At 38.6% G+C, this 17947-nt stretch overlaps 1 protein-coding gene across 9 annotated transcripts in view; it reads right to left on the reverse strand.

The window, feature by feature from the left end:
• Positions 1–13868, reverse strand: part of ATF2 (activating transcription factor 2) — a 50663-nt gene extending 36795 nt beyond the window's left edge. For 2 of the 9 annotated variants that reach the window (XM_039554874.1, XM_039554870.1), the window contains exons 1-5: positions 13803–13868; positions 10130–10163; positions 4559–4633; positions 3858–3927; positions 1309–1405 (exon numbers count right to left, since the gene is read on the reverse strand). In XM_039554874.1, the coding sequence (XP_039410808.1) occupies positions 1309–1405; positions 3858–3905 (145 nt within the window). In that variant the 5' untranslated portion in view covers positions 3906–3927; positions 4559–4633; positions 10130–10163; positions 13803–13868. Of the gene's footprint in view, positions 1–1308; positions 1406–3857; positions 3928–4558; positions 4634–6274; positions 6385–10129; positions 10164–13270; positions 13420–13533; positions 13673–13802 lie in introns of those variants that run through there. The other 7 variants (XM_039554872.1, XM_039554873.1, XM_019290384.2 and 4 more) reach the window with 7 other exon arrangements.
• Between the last annotated feature and the right edge of the window lie 4079 nt (positions 13869–17947).

Here is a 17947-nt window from a genome sequence, read left to right on the forward strand (position 1 = left end):
AGAAAACTGCATAGCTCAAAGGCAGTTTGCTTCTGTCTTTTCATAATTTGACAACAGTAGTGATTACTTCCAAGTGCATGGAACTTCCAAAGGCAAGTAAAGTGTGACTCTGTACACAAGATTGCACTGGCTTCTCTGATGCCTCTATATCAAGCTGGAATCATAAGACTTCTAGCATCTGGGTGACTATTCCATGAAGTAGTTTCAAAACCATCTTTATATAAAATTTCTGTTAGTATACAAATTTGCCTTATTTCACTCTTATTATCAGGTCAAAATCAACCAGACTTCCCACAAAGTTACTTGCATTTAAAATATTGTAAAGTGGTATGATTGTCTGAACTTTGTAATGTAGCATGGTGTTTACAACAATTCCTACACTGGAATGTGGCTGCACAGAGACACTGTCATGGTTTCATTTTTAAACACCTGATTATTTGAAAGGTCTCTTTTCTTATGGTGTAATTGACAAGGAGCAGATTTAGAATTTTAAAATTTGTAACTGCTAGTTCAAGAGCAATCTTTTTTTTATCTGCTCATTGTAACAAATTAGCCACTTACAAGGAAAAAAAAATAATCAGAAAATGTCTGAAAGTCTTTGTGAAATTCATTTAGGCTGCTCCACCACTGAAAAAAACCCCAGACTGACTGTAACTACAGAAACTTAGCACATGCCATCTTCATTAAAAAACTCTCAAGTATATAATGCAATCAATCATCCATTGGTGATTACTTCTGATCCTGGACAAAAGTTATAATTACTAAGGGTATAACATGAATTTAGAGGTGGAAATAAAGTATTTTGAATTTAAGCCAAAATGAAAACAAAAATTTTGATTTTTCTTCTACTATCCCATCAGAAGAATAATCACTGATTGATTCTTCTAATATCACTGTGATATGTAAAAGATGCTACATACTTTAAAATTTAAGAGACAAGTAATATCAATGAATAATTAAAACGGAAATACAGCTTAATTTAGTTCCAGATCCTCTTAGGCATAGCCTTTGCTAGCATGTTCTTACTGAATGCTTACATAATTTAATCAATTATTTAAGTATTGATAATTTAAAAATATTTGGATTACATACCAGATCCAAATAAAAGTAACTTATGAAGAATAATACTGACTTCAAATTCCGACATGAATTATGTAAGAAAACACTGCCTAAGCACACACTGCAGACAAGTATAGTGAAGAAAATGTATCACATTCTCTTAATCTGTGTATCATGTACAGAAAATGCATAAAACATATGCCTATTCCAGCAGAAAAGTGAATAAACTTAACAGAAGTATATACTTACCAGCCACAATGACACTATCGTTACGAGCCGGACCAAATTTCAGTGTCATCTCATGTTTATGTTTATGGACAGCCAAATGATCCTCATTGGTAAAACGCTGCAGCAGAAAGTTTCAAGAAACAGTTGAAACTGGGAGTGTGAACACAGCAAATGCCATACCACAGAAAGCAATTTTTCCAACATGTAAAACTATCATTACTACATTAAAAGACAACCCTCTAACGCAGATATATCTTGTTCCTTGGTCAACAGTACCAAGCAGAAATATTATAAAACTCAAATGATGCTCATAGTAACTAAGTATGGTACCAGGAAAATTGTAGTGTAAGTACCTGCATATATCAAAAGTCCAAGATAACATCTCGGAGTGCTGCCTCCATCAACCAGCAGCAAACAACCATTTGCTGTATTAATGGTTCTTGACAATGTCTAGTAATTCATTACCACTACTTGACTACTTCATTGTGTGTATAACCACAATAATGACAATTGATCTGTAATCACAAACTTCACTGCATTTAACAGCATGAAGATAAAATATACTATAGCTCCTGCCCCTGACCATTTACTACATAAACAAGAGGCAGGTAGAAAGGGAAACACTAGAACCATGTCAGACGACTGTAATGCTGTGAATGAACTAAACCTACCAGCACTTTACAAACATCTCAGGTTTGCTTGTTGCATGCACACTTTCCCCAAAATTTGAGGTCTATGCTATAAAAAAAGCAGTAAGCAGACAAACTATATGCTGTAAAAGAGAAATTCTTACTTTCACTATTTATTTACTTTCACCAATTTGCTATGTATCTGTAATTGTGGGTGAAGTTAGTGTTTCAATTGACATAATCTAAAAAAATGTTTCCCGAGCTGCAGCTTTCCTAAAAAGAACACATTTTACACAAAACATAGTAATTCTTAATGTGTTTTGTGAACATTTGAGCCACAAATTATGTTTCTCTTATGCCTCACTAATTTAAGTCACTCCACATGTACCTTACAACAGACACATACCAAGAATCACCTCTCAGGAACTAACATACAAGCTGAATTGACCTCAGAGTACAGTAACTCAGAATGTTTCCATGAGAAAGGACATGTACGTGTGGAACTGTGAGGGAAATTAAAAATGCGGGATCACTGTAAGGGTGAAACAGGCAAGGGACTTTTTTTCCCTTACAACTCTATTGCCCAGGGTTGCAAATACCCAGCTCTCCGTAACTCCTGTGCCTTATCTCTGCATACAGAGTAAGTCAGAAATTTCTGCGTTCTATCACCCCAAAAGACTTAAATGTAGCTTTCTGTCCTCACAAAGTGGTGCACCAGCTCTTCCAGAGGGAAGAGGACGTCCAGATCCTGACTCCCTCTCTCCGTCCTACAGCACGAAGCTGGCATCTGGAGAAGCCTTGCCCATTTTCCGGGACACGAACTTCTCTCTTCACCTTCCCTGGAAACATGCACTGCTGTAGACCCCATGATATGTCTTCTGTGAGATTTAGTTACCAAAACTTCTGACAGTATACACTGCAATGAGATTCAATTGGGATGGGGACAAACACGTTGCTTAGGAGAAAGCAATCCTCTTCTGTTACTTTTGATATCTCTGAACATACTAGACATAACAAGAAATCTTAGTCCTCTCCTGCTTTAAATACAGAAGACCACATTAATATAACATTAATACTGTCGTTCATCATAAAAGCTAAGTTTCCAGAATAAAAATGAGAGTATTTTGAACTCAAAATCCAAATAAATTGAAGCGCACAAATATAAGGAAAAACATCTTGTTTATGAAATCGATTCTATATAAAGGCAGCAACCATTATATTATGAAAAAAAATCAGCTTATGAAATAATTTTATACACAGGATGCAGGGATGTCCACCACACACAGCAGATAATGCAAATGCATTTATTTTCAGGATACTAAATAAAAGTGTTAAGACAGCTTCCTTTTAAGCAACCATCTGCTAAAATACTCCACAATATTTTCACTTTTCGGTTCACATTCACCTATATATATATATATATATATACACACACACACACACTAATGCTATTTACTAGAATTCATTAAAACTACAATAGGAATTGAAATATACTCTGTGGCATGCATAGTGTTACAATCTTCCTATACACAACAACATACATAAAACAAACTTATGCCAATAAATATCTGCAGTCACCACAGCTATGAAGAGTAGTGACAAGGAACCTTCACATTGAGCTCCCCACCAACACTGAAATATCCTAGAAAATGCAGGTTATCTCATACAAGTTAGGTCTTGATTATTTTCCTAATGAAAGCAAGTAAAGCAGGGCTAGCAAATTAAATTATTTTTAGCTCAGAAAGAATAATTTAATTAGTTTTTTCTTCTGTGGATAGCATTTTGGATAAACATATAACATGCTACAAATTCTTGCCTTTCAGCAAAATAAAAATACTTTCTAGCAATTATCATAAGCCCCTTTCCATCAATCCCTAAAAATACATTTCACTGTTTTACTTTTATTTGATCAATGCTAGTAACTTCAGTTCAGACCATTACCTGGCCACATCCAGGGGCAGTACATAAAAAGGGTTTGTCATCACTCATATTCCACAGGTCGTTGTGCTACCTGTATTAAAATTAGAATGGAACAAATTTTACAAATATTCCAACAAATTATCAATACATCAACATCCACAGGCTATTTTAATATCCTATGGGCAAGAATTTCTACCTTCTGACTACACTAATATTCTAAATACCCATGATTCAAATGGATTTTCAAGCTCTGTCAGGAAGGTACACAAAATCCACCACAGCAGTTTCTGAACATTACACCTCAATCAGAAATCCACATGTTTGTATGTAACATGACTAATTGCAAAAAGTATCTGAAAGCATAGTAAGAACAACTTGTCACTGAAATCAAATACATTGTATTAATGATCCAATTCTCACAGTTAAAAAAGAAATCAAAGCAGCAGACAATACCACACAGTCAAGGTTATGGTGCCAACAGATGAGGAAGAAGTGTTGATTACTTAGCCTTTTCACAATCTTTATTTAAAGCTCATCATTAAAGGTAAGTTGGCACACAGCCCTTTGTGTAAACCGTTACAAATCTAATTACAAAAACATGCACTATACTAATGTTTCAGCTACTAAATTATTGACAGACTAAAAATACTTAGGAAAGAAGTAAGATATTAATTATACTTGGCGCTGTTTTGCATACTCACCCCACACAATAATACACATACCTGCCAAATTTCACATATAAACCTGTTTCATAGGGCAAACTATCATATCCTCCTTTTCATGGCAATGAACTGTAACTAAAAGAAGATATTAATTACTGTGCATGCTAAAAATGAAATAATGCATGATTTCATAAAGATAAATGATAAAATGTCCACTATCCACCCATGAAACACAACAGTTTTTCAAAGAAATTGTTTACTTCAATACATCCTCTAATTAGTGTGGCATCTGTGGCTTTACGCTGGAGGAAATACATTCATCTTTAAATGAATATTTGTATGAAGAACTAACAGTGTTAGTTCTGAACACTACTTAGACTGATGAAGCAAATAAAGATGAATAAAGATGTTTTTATGATTAAATATCATAGGCAGAATAAATCCATCTCTCCCCCAGCATGCTGGTCATGTAGAGTTGCAAGGATTCTCAAATTGTTTAACCATCCTAAGAATGCACACTTCTGGTACACACCTGGGCACTAGACACAAGACATATCAAGTAAGCATAAGCAAACCATTTCATACTCATTACTGCACAGTACCTGATCCTTCTGGATGTACCTGTACAGTAAAAAACTACTGTGTATAGACTTTTTGGATATTCCTTCAAGGAGGAGGAGATCCCAGTGTCCTTTGTAATGTACACCCAACAGCAAAGAAAGGAAAACATGGCATGGAGGAGATTTTAAACTGTCACTTCTAAATATATACATTTAAAGGAATGAGGATACTGAGCTGAGATCAGAAGTCGAGAAGAGACGAATGGCTGCCAGAAAACTTTAGAGTCTTTGGCACTGACAGCTCAGGGAAACATTTACATCCCAAAGGAAGGATGCCAAAGCAAATCAGGGATGAAGACTGTTCCACTGTTCTTTGCAAAGAGTTCACAACCTGTCTCAAGTTTCTGAATGAATGAAGTATTTTTTGAACTGTGCAAACTGTGAACTTGGTACTTTCACTAATAAGGAATATTAACGAGGTTATGGGCAAGTCTGAATACTCATGACTAAGGCTCCAGGGTAAGAAATAAGGTCCTTATCCATGACACTTTAGGAATATATCCTTACAATATGTGGAACTTCAATAGACTTAACAGCTATCCCACAAGCTTATTACTCTTCTTCAGCTATGCAACAATCTTATTTCTTTAAATGCAGGCTCAAACTAACAGAGTTAGTCTCATTTAGATCTCAAGAGGAATTAGTTTTGTTAAACCTGTGATCATAGGGCACCATATACTTACATAATGGCTACATATGCCAACATATGCCAATATGCACATATGGATATGTATTATGAGCCGACTAGTAATATCCATATCAGAAATGTCAGATGATGTAAGAAACAATTCTGATTTTTTTTTTTTTTATCCAAAGGATGAAGATTTTGATTAACTAAAGGGCATGTAGGACATTTTTTCTACTCAGTTACTGTATCTTGTTGCCAGTCTCTGAAAGATGCAGTTTTGGCCATAAAACCTACTCCCTCCATGCTGTTAGTATTTCTCCTAGGTGAGAAGACGTAAAGATCAATTTTTTAAGTCCACTCATTTTCTCTTTTAAAGGAGTATTACCAGAGCTCGTATTTGCATGTGAAGTTGTATCTGGTTCCATGTTTTGGTTTGCAAAGCCTGTGAATTTTGAATGCCTGATGTACAAGTTAAAAAATCAATCCTTGTGAAAAAGAAAAGCAGCGCTGTCCTTCTGGCAAACTTACTGGAAAAAAATTGGAGATAAATTCATTTCCTCATCTTTGTAACATTATTTGACTGCAGACCACATGGAATTTTGTGAGGTAATCCCTTGTAAAGAGATTCCGGATAACATCTGAGGAAAAAAAATTATGTTGAAGCACTGAAATTTTTGCACCTAAAAGAGAAAAGAAGTTCACTCGCATTCCAAGCAAGACCTTGGACGTTTAAAATCTAAACAGAAACTAGATCTGACAGGATGGGAAAACAAAGGGCTCACATTCATTAGTGCAGCCAAATTGGTTAGAATTGTATTTACCTATTACAAAGACAAATGCAAGGCTTGCACCTAGAACAAAATAACTCCATGCAACAGTGGAGGCTGAGGGGCAACTGGTGCCAAGCAGCTTTGGGGCAGAACCTGTAACTCCTGGTGGACAACAAAGCCAGTTGGATTCAGCATCATGTCAGTTGCAGCACTGAAAGACAAGAGGCTACTGGGATGAATTAGCAATGGCACAGCAATGAGATGAAGGGAAGTGATTATCCTCCTCTATCTGGCACCATAAGGCTATATAGCTCAAGTGCCATATCCAGTGCTGAGCCCCTCAAGACAGCTGATGAACTGGAGAGCAAACATCTGGGGGCCCCGTCAAAATGGTTAGGAGGCTGGACTACTACATAACAAGAGGAACATCAGGAAGCAAATTCAGAATGGAGAAGGAGTGCTAAAGAAACATCTACTTGCTGTCTTAAACTATCTAATGTGTTGATATAGAGAAGTCAGGTCCAGACTTTAGGTAGAGTATAATAAAAGGATGAGATGTAACATTCACAAGACACAAGTTAACAAGAAAGTTAAGGGCAAGTGTAGAGGAAGAGGAAAACACAGTATTTAAAAAAAAAAAAAAATCCCACAGTGAGGGCTGCTGAACACTGGAACAGGTTGCCAAGTGGGGCTGTGGAATCTCCACCCTTGCAGAAATTCAAAATTTGACTGGATGACATTCTGAGCAATCCAAGATAACTCTGAAATTTAAAGCATACCATAAAGATACCATAGCAAGGAACAGAGGTTAACAACTGCAATAGACCATCCAAACCTGGGTAATATTCTGACACCTTTAGAAGACTCTGCATGATCAAAAACCCGCTGCTGCTACAAAACACACACAAACCCCATCCTTTGCCTCCTCTTTTCCTTGTGGATTGCATGTTGCCTGACAGGCATAACAAAACTAACACAGAGAAGGCAAATTTTCAGAAAAAAAAAGTTTGTAATTGCCACTCTAATTTCAAAAGAGTCTCTCTCTCTTGTAGACTGATTGCTCCAAGTGAGAATATCACAGTAAGAAAGAACAATTTAGGAAATACCTTTCCCTTGAAAGCCAAAATAGCAACTTAGATGCCATCTTGACAAAAATGTTACTCTCAAAGCCAAATGAGAAGTGTAATAGATGAAGTGATAACCCTGTCACTAAAGGGGAATTATAGACACCCTGGACTGTTACCTAGGCAACAGCTAACACCTTGTCCCATAGAAAAAAAGACAGTTCCTGAAGGAATCCAACACGAATGCGAAACTCCAGCCTTATCTCTTCAGATAGAATGAACATTCAGTGAAATGATTCTTACTACAGTCCACTGAACTGCAACTTTCTTCTGTAAGCTTCAAACCCTACATTCCTTTCAGTAGCATAAAGAAGTCCATATGTAGAATTCCAGTCACACAGTAACAGGATCAGAGCTGAACACAGGAAAAACTTGAAATAACCTTGCAGGATAATCAACTTCAGTACTAAAATCAGAAAATAATCTCAGTTTTTTGGTGTTTGCTCTGTACTTTCACCACAAAAGTAAAATACATTCACATCATGCCTATTTAAAATGTAGCAAGCCTCTTCTATCATGTTTGGAATGTAAATGATACAGTAAATATATAAATAAGTATACATCCATCTTGAAAATATATATAATATGGAGAAATAAAAATGAGTTTGCAGGTAATTCACTAATATTTAGAGGAGTGTGCTTATTTAAAAAATAAAGATGTCTCTACAAAATGTCACCTTAATATTTATCTAAATTTGCTACAAAAATAGCTTCAACAATTATCTGAATATTTCCATAAGATTTTAATTAAACACCTTGGGTACACTTTGTGGAAACTATTATTACATAGTCTGAGGCTTGCTTTCAAAATACCTTTCTGCAGACAATGTTACAAAGAATACAATCATACACTGACTTAAGTCATGTCTTGTTGGCTTTTTAACTGCTACAGATTCTTCTGTTTTCTCTTAATTGCCTACATATGGGAGCATGGAAAACACAACTGACACCTTGTTTCAAAATTTTTCTACTGAACATTTAAACAGCTGTTTAAAATGTATATATATCGATAGTCTTTGCAAAAACTTATTCAAATTTGCTGAGAAAAGTAATTCTTCACACACACCTACTAAAGACTCACCAAACTTGCAGCTGAAGCCTCTACTTTACCATATGTAAATGGTACCATATGTACCTGTAGAAAGCAAGGTGTGTGCAAAAAGACATCCGTGTACAGAGCCACTCACAGGCTGTGTAGTCTTACCCTGTGATTACTTATTTTAAGCACTGTAGCAATACAGAGACTGCCCTCCTGTAACATCAGGGCTGACACAAACAGCACAGAAGAAAACTGCCAGAACTGAACACAGAAAACACAACTACGAACACACACAGCCCCAAGAACAAACAAAAATGTTAAAACTTTTGATGACAGCATTCTTCTTTTGGCCAACATGCAAGAAGAGATACATGTTCTTACAAGTGTGCCACCCTCCCAAACTGGATAGTCCACAGAGGACAATGTGTCAGTCTGCAGCTACAGTAGCAGCTGATTTATCTCCTACTGCTTACATGAGCAGCACACCCAAGCCTTGCAGCTACACTGACCACTTGCATGTGGCTCCAACCCAAGAAACACCTGTACAGTCTGGTTTGAAAAAGATGAAAAGGTGGACAAAAACTGTATCAGGCCACTGAGACAAGTAAGAATTATAGTAGTCCATCAGCATTTGATTTCCTCTGAGTCCAAACATTACAAAGTGCTTATGTTAGAGTAACAGTGATGTATCTTCCTACGGATGTTTGCATTTCCTCAAGCCTGATCATGTCTAGTCAACATTTCCTTTTATTCATTACATTGGATCTGGGATTGTGCCCCCTTCTACTGCAACATACAAAGCCTTACTGTATAGAGAATTATTAACTCTTACTAAACTTTTCTGTTGATCTCATCATAGTGTATAACTACTTTAGGTAATGTAAGACTTTACTTTAAAGCTTCATTTTATAACAGGAAACTGAAGCATAAAAGAATCAGGTCAAAAACTTTAAGTTTTATCAACTTTTACGAGTTCTACTTAGAGTACATACTTATTGAAAGTAAAGTGAACTGAACATATTTGCCACAGTAAAGAATAACAGCTTCTTAATGGTTACCTGAAGAGCTGAATATAGTGTTTTGCTTAGCTCCTCCCAAGACTTCTTTAGATGGGGGGAGGTAGCTATTTTTGTTTTCTAAATTTAAACGCCTCACAATTAAGAGATGGCTTTCTTATACAACCAAACAAATATCAACAAAAATCAAAATGAACACGGCGCCCTTATACTTTCAATGCTTGCATACAGCAGCCACATCATAAATTTCAATCACTTCTCACATTTGAGTCTATCTTATTTCCACAATTTACTATACAGGTAGATTTGCAAGTTGTGATTTCAGTAAAAATCCGATGTTAGCAGGTAGAATACACCACTTAAAAAGAAGAGACATAAATTTGAAAAAATTAATTTGTATTTTAAAAGGAAGAAAATCCCATTGCTCTACTTACCTGGAGGGACTGGAACAGCTGTATTTTCTGTTTCCTATAAAGCAAAAGAAGAAAGGTGAAGCAAAAGTGGTGTAGTTAATACCTGACCATTACAGGACACTTTCAGAAGTGATCTGACTCTATTTCCATAACACTGTCGAATTTGGCATTCCTAAAAAATAAAACTGAACAATGAAGGAAATGGAGGAGATAAAACTTGAAAAATTAAAACATTACTCCTCATAATGAAAGTGGGATTGGCAGAAAGTAACCTAATAGATTCTGGTGTAGTCCAGAATATTTAAAGTTTGTAAATAGCAATAGCTGGCAAACAGGAAAACAGGAGCTCCTTCTTCACACTACGCTGCTAGCATAATGCTCAAATTTTTTCTTCTAGAAAGTCAAATGTTAGGCACTTTTTGCTGATATTATTAAGTAACTGCTTGTATCTGATGTCTAAAGTTAATTCCATACCTTCCCCAATTTGTCTAAATTCTATAAAGGGCAGAGCATCTGGACAAGAAGGAAAGATACAAGTAAGGATGATTGACTTAACAAGTTGCAATAAGAACAAGAAAGCCAGTTGGACAGATAGTCACATATGCAGAAACAAAGCAATAAATTCCTTCAGCTGCAGGAGTGGCTTCTTCCACAAGAAGACACATTTCTGGTAAACAGAGAGCACTAATGGCATAAAGAAAGGTCCTTAGGCCTAACACTTCCTGTTGGCTGAACATGGTGGCTTCTAATTCAACCCTCTGGCTTAAGTATTTTTCAGAGACACCCCTGATCTTTCTTTAACTTAGTAAAAATTCAGGCTATGTGAATACAGCTCTTGTAGATAAGCAAAAAGTCAATGAACCTCAGAAAAGAGCACAGAGGGGTTAATATTCCTCCCATCTTTTCACAATTTGCTTAGAGATATTAGGGCTTACTTGCCCCAGTTCATTTATCTAGGTTTGAACATCTTCAACCTAACACACATTAGAAATCCAAGCTCATTTTTATACACTAGCTTCAACAAATTAAAAAAAAAAAAAAAGCTTAACAAAAAGTTACTTCATTTTTACATTTTCTTAGATGGCATCCCTGAAGTCTAAAATTGAATTAATTAATTAAGAATTTAATTCTAAAAATCTTTAAATATATCAAATATTCCACTACAGGATTCCTCCTGCTCATTAAAACAGAATGATCTTTTTCTTTCCTGTAAGCACTTATAGAAATGACCACTGGCTTTACCTAGAAAGGAAACATGATATATTTCTTGGAACGCCTTCCTGAAGAGAAGTTCTTATCTGAAGGGAAGCTAATGGAAAAGTTCTCAGGCTGAACCAAAGCTGACACTGAACAAAGTTGAAAACAGTACAGCATAAATGTGAAAAAAAAACATTTATTGCATAATTATTAAATACTGACTAATATTTCTGTCACTAACTATATTCAATGCCTCCTTAGAGTGCATATTATATGTGAAACAAATATAGTTCAGTTATGCAGAACAATGGTAACTTGAAATCTATTCAGTACCAAAATAAAAGTTAAAAGTATTGAGTCACATTTGCTTCTTTGAAAATCGAAAATACGTAATTTTTATGCAGAAACTCAAGACTATGTTAAGAGACCATTAAGAATGTTAATATTATAAATAACTTTAGGTTAGGAAAACTTCATGGAGGTAAAAATGTATATTTTTAAGTTCAAGTTAATTAAGAGTAGAAGAAGAAAAAGCTGATGACAGAAAAGGGATTTTTAGCACTAGGCACATTCAAAATTTAATGACAAAAGAATGAAAATAATACCATAGTTCATGCTGTTCAATGTGGTCATAAAAGAAAAGCAGCATGAAAAACAAGATTATTAATAAAAGTAAGTATGATTAAATTTATGATCTGAAAGCATTTTATTAGATACTACATAGTCTAGAAGTTTCTGGAAAAAGACCTACCAAACATATTCGTATTTCTAGAATTCAAGTCAGGATAGAATATCAACAACATTATGAAGAAGATCAAAAGCTCAACTACTTGATTAAGCATTAGCATGCAACATCAGTACTGAAACATAAAATCCCAATGGATTTTTAAAAGAGCTGCTTCACTTTATGTACACATTAAGGTTTCTTATTATTTGACAATTCTTTTGAAGCATTATATAACAACCAGTCCCTGACAAAATTATTGTTTTGTTTTTTAACAAGACAACTTGACAATTTTGATTCTGGATTGCATAATTATAAACACTTCAGAGTTAATCCAAGTGAATGCCAAACTGGACTACAGCTTGTCCCTCTGAAATTACGTCTGCAATGGGATGTCCATTAACAGACAACAACCTGTTTCAGCAGATGGCTCAAGAAATCCCACCTAAAACACCTGTGGAAGACCAGAACCACAAGGACTGGTCCACATCCTATCGGGAGGGCTGAATTCAGCATCTAACACAGACCTAGCAGTCTTATGACCCAAACTTCACAACGTTTGTTTTTATTACCTCTTACCTGGCTTTACGCTCAGCAAGAAGTAGGGATGTGACATTCACTGCCATGAGCAGAATATGTCAAAAAGAAAACAAACCCACTGTTTTAAAAAGTGGTATATAAAATACATTTTAGCCATGTTTGTGGTCATTATTTGGAAAGTAGAGGATGATTCAGAGTATTCAGGTCATTCAAATTTCTCATTTCAGTGCAAGGAAACAGGTGACAGCAACACTATTGGAAGATAAACACCTCTGGGAGAAAGCAACAGAACGAAAAGCAAATGAGGGACACACAGTGCATGAACAGGGCATAAAAACACACGAATGGATCTCCCTCCAAGAACAGGGATGCAAAAAGGCTGTAGAATGAGTAAGACTGCAGAAGCAACATGGCAGCACACATATCCCCTAACTCCAAACATGAGGTTGCATCTTGGCATAAAACATTTGTGCTTAAAGCACCGTGCAGCTACCACTAATTGAGGGTCTGTGGCATGTTTTTTCACGTGAAACCTTTTATTAGACAACTAGAGAGACATTATGCACAATAACAGGCAAAGTCAGTGAGGCAACTGGTCCAGGAGGTTCAGTTCCACGGCCAGACCCCAGGCAGGCCAACACCTCCCTCTGGTGCAGAAAAGCTGTTCTTACCCCCGCGCCCAACATCCCCCACACCCGTACCCTTCTCCGCACCCTCCACTCCAGCACCGGCACGGACCAAGTTCTCCTTCCAGAGACGACGATGGATGCAGACGGAGGCCTCCTTTGGAGCAAAGACGAGGCGGAAAGGCGAGGCCCGGCTGCTCCCTCCTCCCGCCCTCCGCGCCGGTCCCGGCGATGCCGCCGTGGGGCACCCCGCGTCCCGGATGCCGCTGCAGCCCCCTTCACCCCCCCCACCCACTCGCCTCGCCGCCCCGCGTCCCGGGCCGCCCGCCAGGCCCTACCTCCAGGCGGGTACCGGTGTCCGCGGCGCCGGCCGGGCCGCCCCGCCCCGCTCTAGGGCGGCGGGAGCCGCAGGCCGCGCTGGGGGAGGGGGCTGCCGCGGAGAGGAGCAGCGGCGCCATGTTACTGCCTCCCGGGCATCCCCCGCCTACCGCCGCGCCGTGCCGCTCCCGCCCCGCCGCCCCCGCCCCCGCCCGCGCCGCCGCAGCGCGGAGGGAGGAGGAGCCACCGCGCCGGGCCGAGCCGGGCCGGGCCGTGTTTACAAACTCACCCCGAACGCGGCCGGACCGCACATTAAAGGCCGGGTCCCCCGCGGGCTTCCGTCGGCTCTCGCGAGAGCTGCGCGGACACCCCCGCGGGGGCGCGGGCGGTGACGCGGCGCGGGGGCGCGGCGGCGGGCGGGCCCATGCCCTGCTCCCCACAGCGGCCGCGGCGGAGCGCGGCTGGGCAGCGCTTCTGCTGCGCTCGGCACCTCGGGCAAAGCTCGTGTGGTAGAGCAGGATTTGTGCAGCCGTGGCGGAGGGGAGCTCAGGATGAGGTGCCCATCCTCTGCGGCGGGATCTGCAGGAGGCCCGGCAGCTGCTGCCAGGGGAGGACGACAGGCACCACGTAGAGACTAAACCACTGCAAGGCTTCGCTCAGCGGCAAGTCTTCATGCGCTTGTCACATCTAACTTTTGGAATAATCAGCGCTCCAAAGCCTGTACTGGCGAGATTCCTCATCTCTCAACACACCTCCATTCAGGGCAGGAGCGAGGTGTATGCCTGAAGCCATGGTTGTGCTAAACATTCACCTTAGTTAATGTATCAAAAATGCTGCAGCACTGTAGAATAGTGGCAAACGCCTACATTTTACACAGGAGGAACTAAAAGAGTTTTGGATTCGTTAAAGAAGTAGCATAACCCTATACGGCAACTCAGTTTAGCTAGTATGTGCTCTGAATCACACATTAAGCTTTAATTCTGTACATGTGTATCATTTGGTCTTGTTCTGAGAGTGATCTGAGAGTCTAAGGCCATAACAATAAAGTACTTCTAAAAAAGTAGTATCAGTTCCAGTAACATACATTTTGTCCGAGTTTCTCTGAACTTGCACAAGACAGTATGGTATGTTTCATGTCTTGGTGTGTTGTTTTGGTGGGCACTGTACAGCACTTTTGCAAAGTTCTTTAATATATGGTAGGATAGAAAGCACCGCATAAAAGTACCCTGTTTACCTAAAGGTGGAATTATTCTTTAAAGTAGCATGTTGCAAGGACTCAATTTTAAGTGCAGAAGAGAGGAATAGAGATCTTACTTCTTTGTTCAGGGAGCAACTAAGAGCTGTATTAGATATAAGTATTTTTTGATGGTTTAGCTTCACCATTACATAGCAGCAGCAGTCCTAAGCCTAGACTAAAAAACTGAACTGCAAGTGCCTTTCTTCAGTCTGAAATTGATGCAAACAGCAAACAAAGGGAAAGCAGGAAAAGGGCAAAAACCAGCAGCAGGATGTTCACTTATACCTGCAGCAAGGGATTAATTACTTTTACCTGCAGCAATAACTTAAGAGCATAATTGGTAACTTTAACAGTTCCTTCATTTTCTATTAAAATAACATGGCTATTTCAGAGGTGGTATGATGTCTGATCTACTGGGACAGCAGGCAGAACAGTTATTCAGAGACAATGAAGATCTCTGCTTTAGCTGGCTTCAACAACAAAACATGAACAGTCCTTCAATCTAGAGAACCTACAAGACAAATTTTCATGAGCTGACAATCTCTAAGTTCAGCACGGTCCATATCAGAAGAAACTGAAAAAGGTTTCAGGGAAGTGAAGCCTACAGTAACACCTCATAAAACTTAAGTTTGGTTTCTCTGACGTACAGGAAGATTTCTTGATGTAAACTCTTACAGACAAGATCAAGAGACCTTGGTCTGTTGCTGCCCTATTAATGCAAAGAGACTGGGTTGGCGGTTTTTTTGTAAGAAAAAAATGGATCTTTTATACATTCATAATTGCTACTTTTGTGAGCATTTTAGGAAAACTGAGTGTAGTCTCTGTCAGACCACTCAAATTGACCAACTAAGCTCTGTTGGAAAGGGATTCCATGTTCCCTGTAATAGTTCACCGGTCAGTATCTGCTCATCACTCATTAACCCTAAGCTCCTTATTGTCTATAAGGAGGATAATCCTCTGGGTGAAGGTTTGTTGCTGTGTTTTGAAAAGTCCTTGATTAATCTTTATCTGTAGAACCCAGATCTGATTCTTTCATGACTGGTATAACTAAATAGCCACTTTGCCTGAGTCTGGCCTATGCTCACCAGTCTAAGAGCGAATTAAAAGGAAACAAGCTTGGGGAGATGCTACTACTAAAACAACCTTCACATCCACATACAGGATCACCCAAGATGTCCACTGTCTTTCAGGCAAGGATGATCACAAGAAAAAGGGTTCATGTTGAGAGGGTGGTGCATGTGGTAAAAGATGGGATGTAAATCCACAAATTGTTTTTCAAACCCGATTCAAGTAACTCACGGTGACTCAGGTGGCTTTCTTACTGAAGTTACAGAGCAATAGCTCAGCTGGGTCTTCTATCTACACCAAACACAATTACAGCTTAGCAGAAACATTTTATATGCAAACAAATTCCTAAGCAGAATTAACAGAATGGGAGCTGGACTTGACCGAGAAAAGTCTGAAGATACCTGTTTGGCCAAATCCCAGTGATACGGAAATCTGAAGCTTGAATTAAGCTAGTCCACTAGACTGTCCATGATTTTAGGAAATATAGATTGCCACCTCAGATGCCTGTAGAGATCTCTGCTGTACTGAAAGAAGAGAAACAAGTTCACCACCTACCAGGATATCAGGACAGCAGTAAACAGATGAGCTTTAGAGTCTAGGATACCTTTCAGCCAGGACAAATGGACTGTCAGCTTTGCAAATCAACAGCTTCCAAGAACGCATAATAGCAAGTCCCTAAAGTCACCACTGCATGAGCATAAACCACATGGAAGGTACCTGCAAAATGCTTCACCTCCTACCCCCTCTCACTCCTCAAAACCCCCACTTCCTGATCTAGTCACTTAAGAAACTAATATTGTTCTAAAGCTACAAATGTAAGATGCTACATATTCTACACTCCTAAAGTTCACATATATAGAAGAACATTCTCTAACAGAGATTGCTATTTTCTACTAAGAACATGTGGGGGAAGTTATTTCTCATGCTGGGTTCTAGAATTTTGTTACACAAATTCTAGAATAATTTAGGTTCGGAAACACCTTTAAGGAAAAGTCTTTTAGACCTTTAAGATCATTAAGTCCAACTGTTAACACTGCAAAGTCCACCATAAACTGAAGTGGACTAAAGTCCACTAAACTTTATCTCTATGAATACCCACTTGGTACTTTTAAATTCAGATTAAAACAAAATCTTACCCACACCTTGCACTTATCTGAGTCACTAATAATTTCTCCATTTCCTCCATTAAAGTTTCCCATATTTAATTCAGTAATTACTTAACAGCAAGATGACAAAACATTTAACAAGTTTGCCTTACATTCTTAAAAAGTTCAGCTTGTAATTGTTGTTATATGATCAGATTATTTAATATTCTGAATAAAGTTTGAGATGCTATCAACCCCCTCACCAGGTTAGTATAGTAGCATAAATGCATGTAGATTGTTACAAGAGAGATACTACAAGGAGCAAAAGTAGATACTACAAGGAGCAAAGGTAGATACTGCAGCTATTTTTTTTAACCAAAACGCTTTAATCCTAACCCTCTTAAAAGAATGTGCAAGATACTGTGAGGCTGACTAAAACATTAGAAAGCTGGAAGCTCTCCTTTTAATTAGGTGATCCCAAAAATGCACTAACTATTTAAAATGTAACATCAGTGTATCACAACTAAATGCCTTAGACCAAAGGAAAGCAGTGGTTTATTTAGCTCAATGGGGACGCCCTCCAGATCCAAGTGGAAAACCTACCACGGGAATCAAAATATCTAGTGTGCTTGAAAACTGATATGAAGTTTCCTATCACTTTCATGGATTTGTGTTTAGCTCCTTCCATCAAGAGGTGCCAGAACGTGTGTGTCACTAGCTTGGGAAAAAACAAATTGTGTAGAAGAACAGCTCTGGAAGTTTAAAACACAAGCGAAGGAACAAGGCCAGCAGTACAGCCTTTCACACCTAATCTGCATCCTTTGATCTTTCAAGTATATACCACAATAATTTAAACAAATAAGATGTTTGACTGGAAGGCTTCTATGCAGTATGTCATTATCAGGAGTGTGGGGAAACACAAAAGGTGCTCCCCATCCTGTTTGTCACCGAAAACACCGACAAGGAGTAATCCATGGAGACTGAATTACAGAATTCCACCTTCCAGATATCCCAGTGACAAAGACAATAAATGCAGGCAACAAG

Source organism: Corvus cornix, chromosome 7 (genome assembly GCF_000738735.6).
Source record: "Corvus cornix cornix isolate S_Up_H32 chromosome 7, ASM73873v5, whole genome shotgun sequence".
NCBI lineage: Eukaryota > Metazoa > Chordata > Aves > Passeriformes > Corvidae > Corvus > Corvus cornix.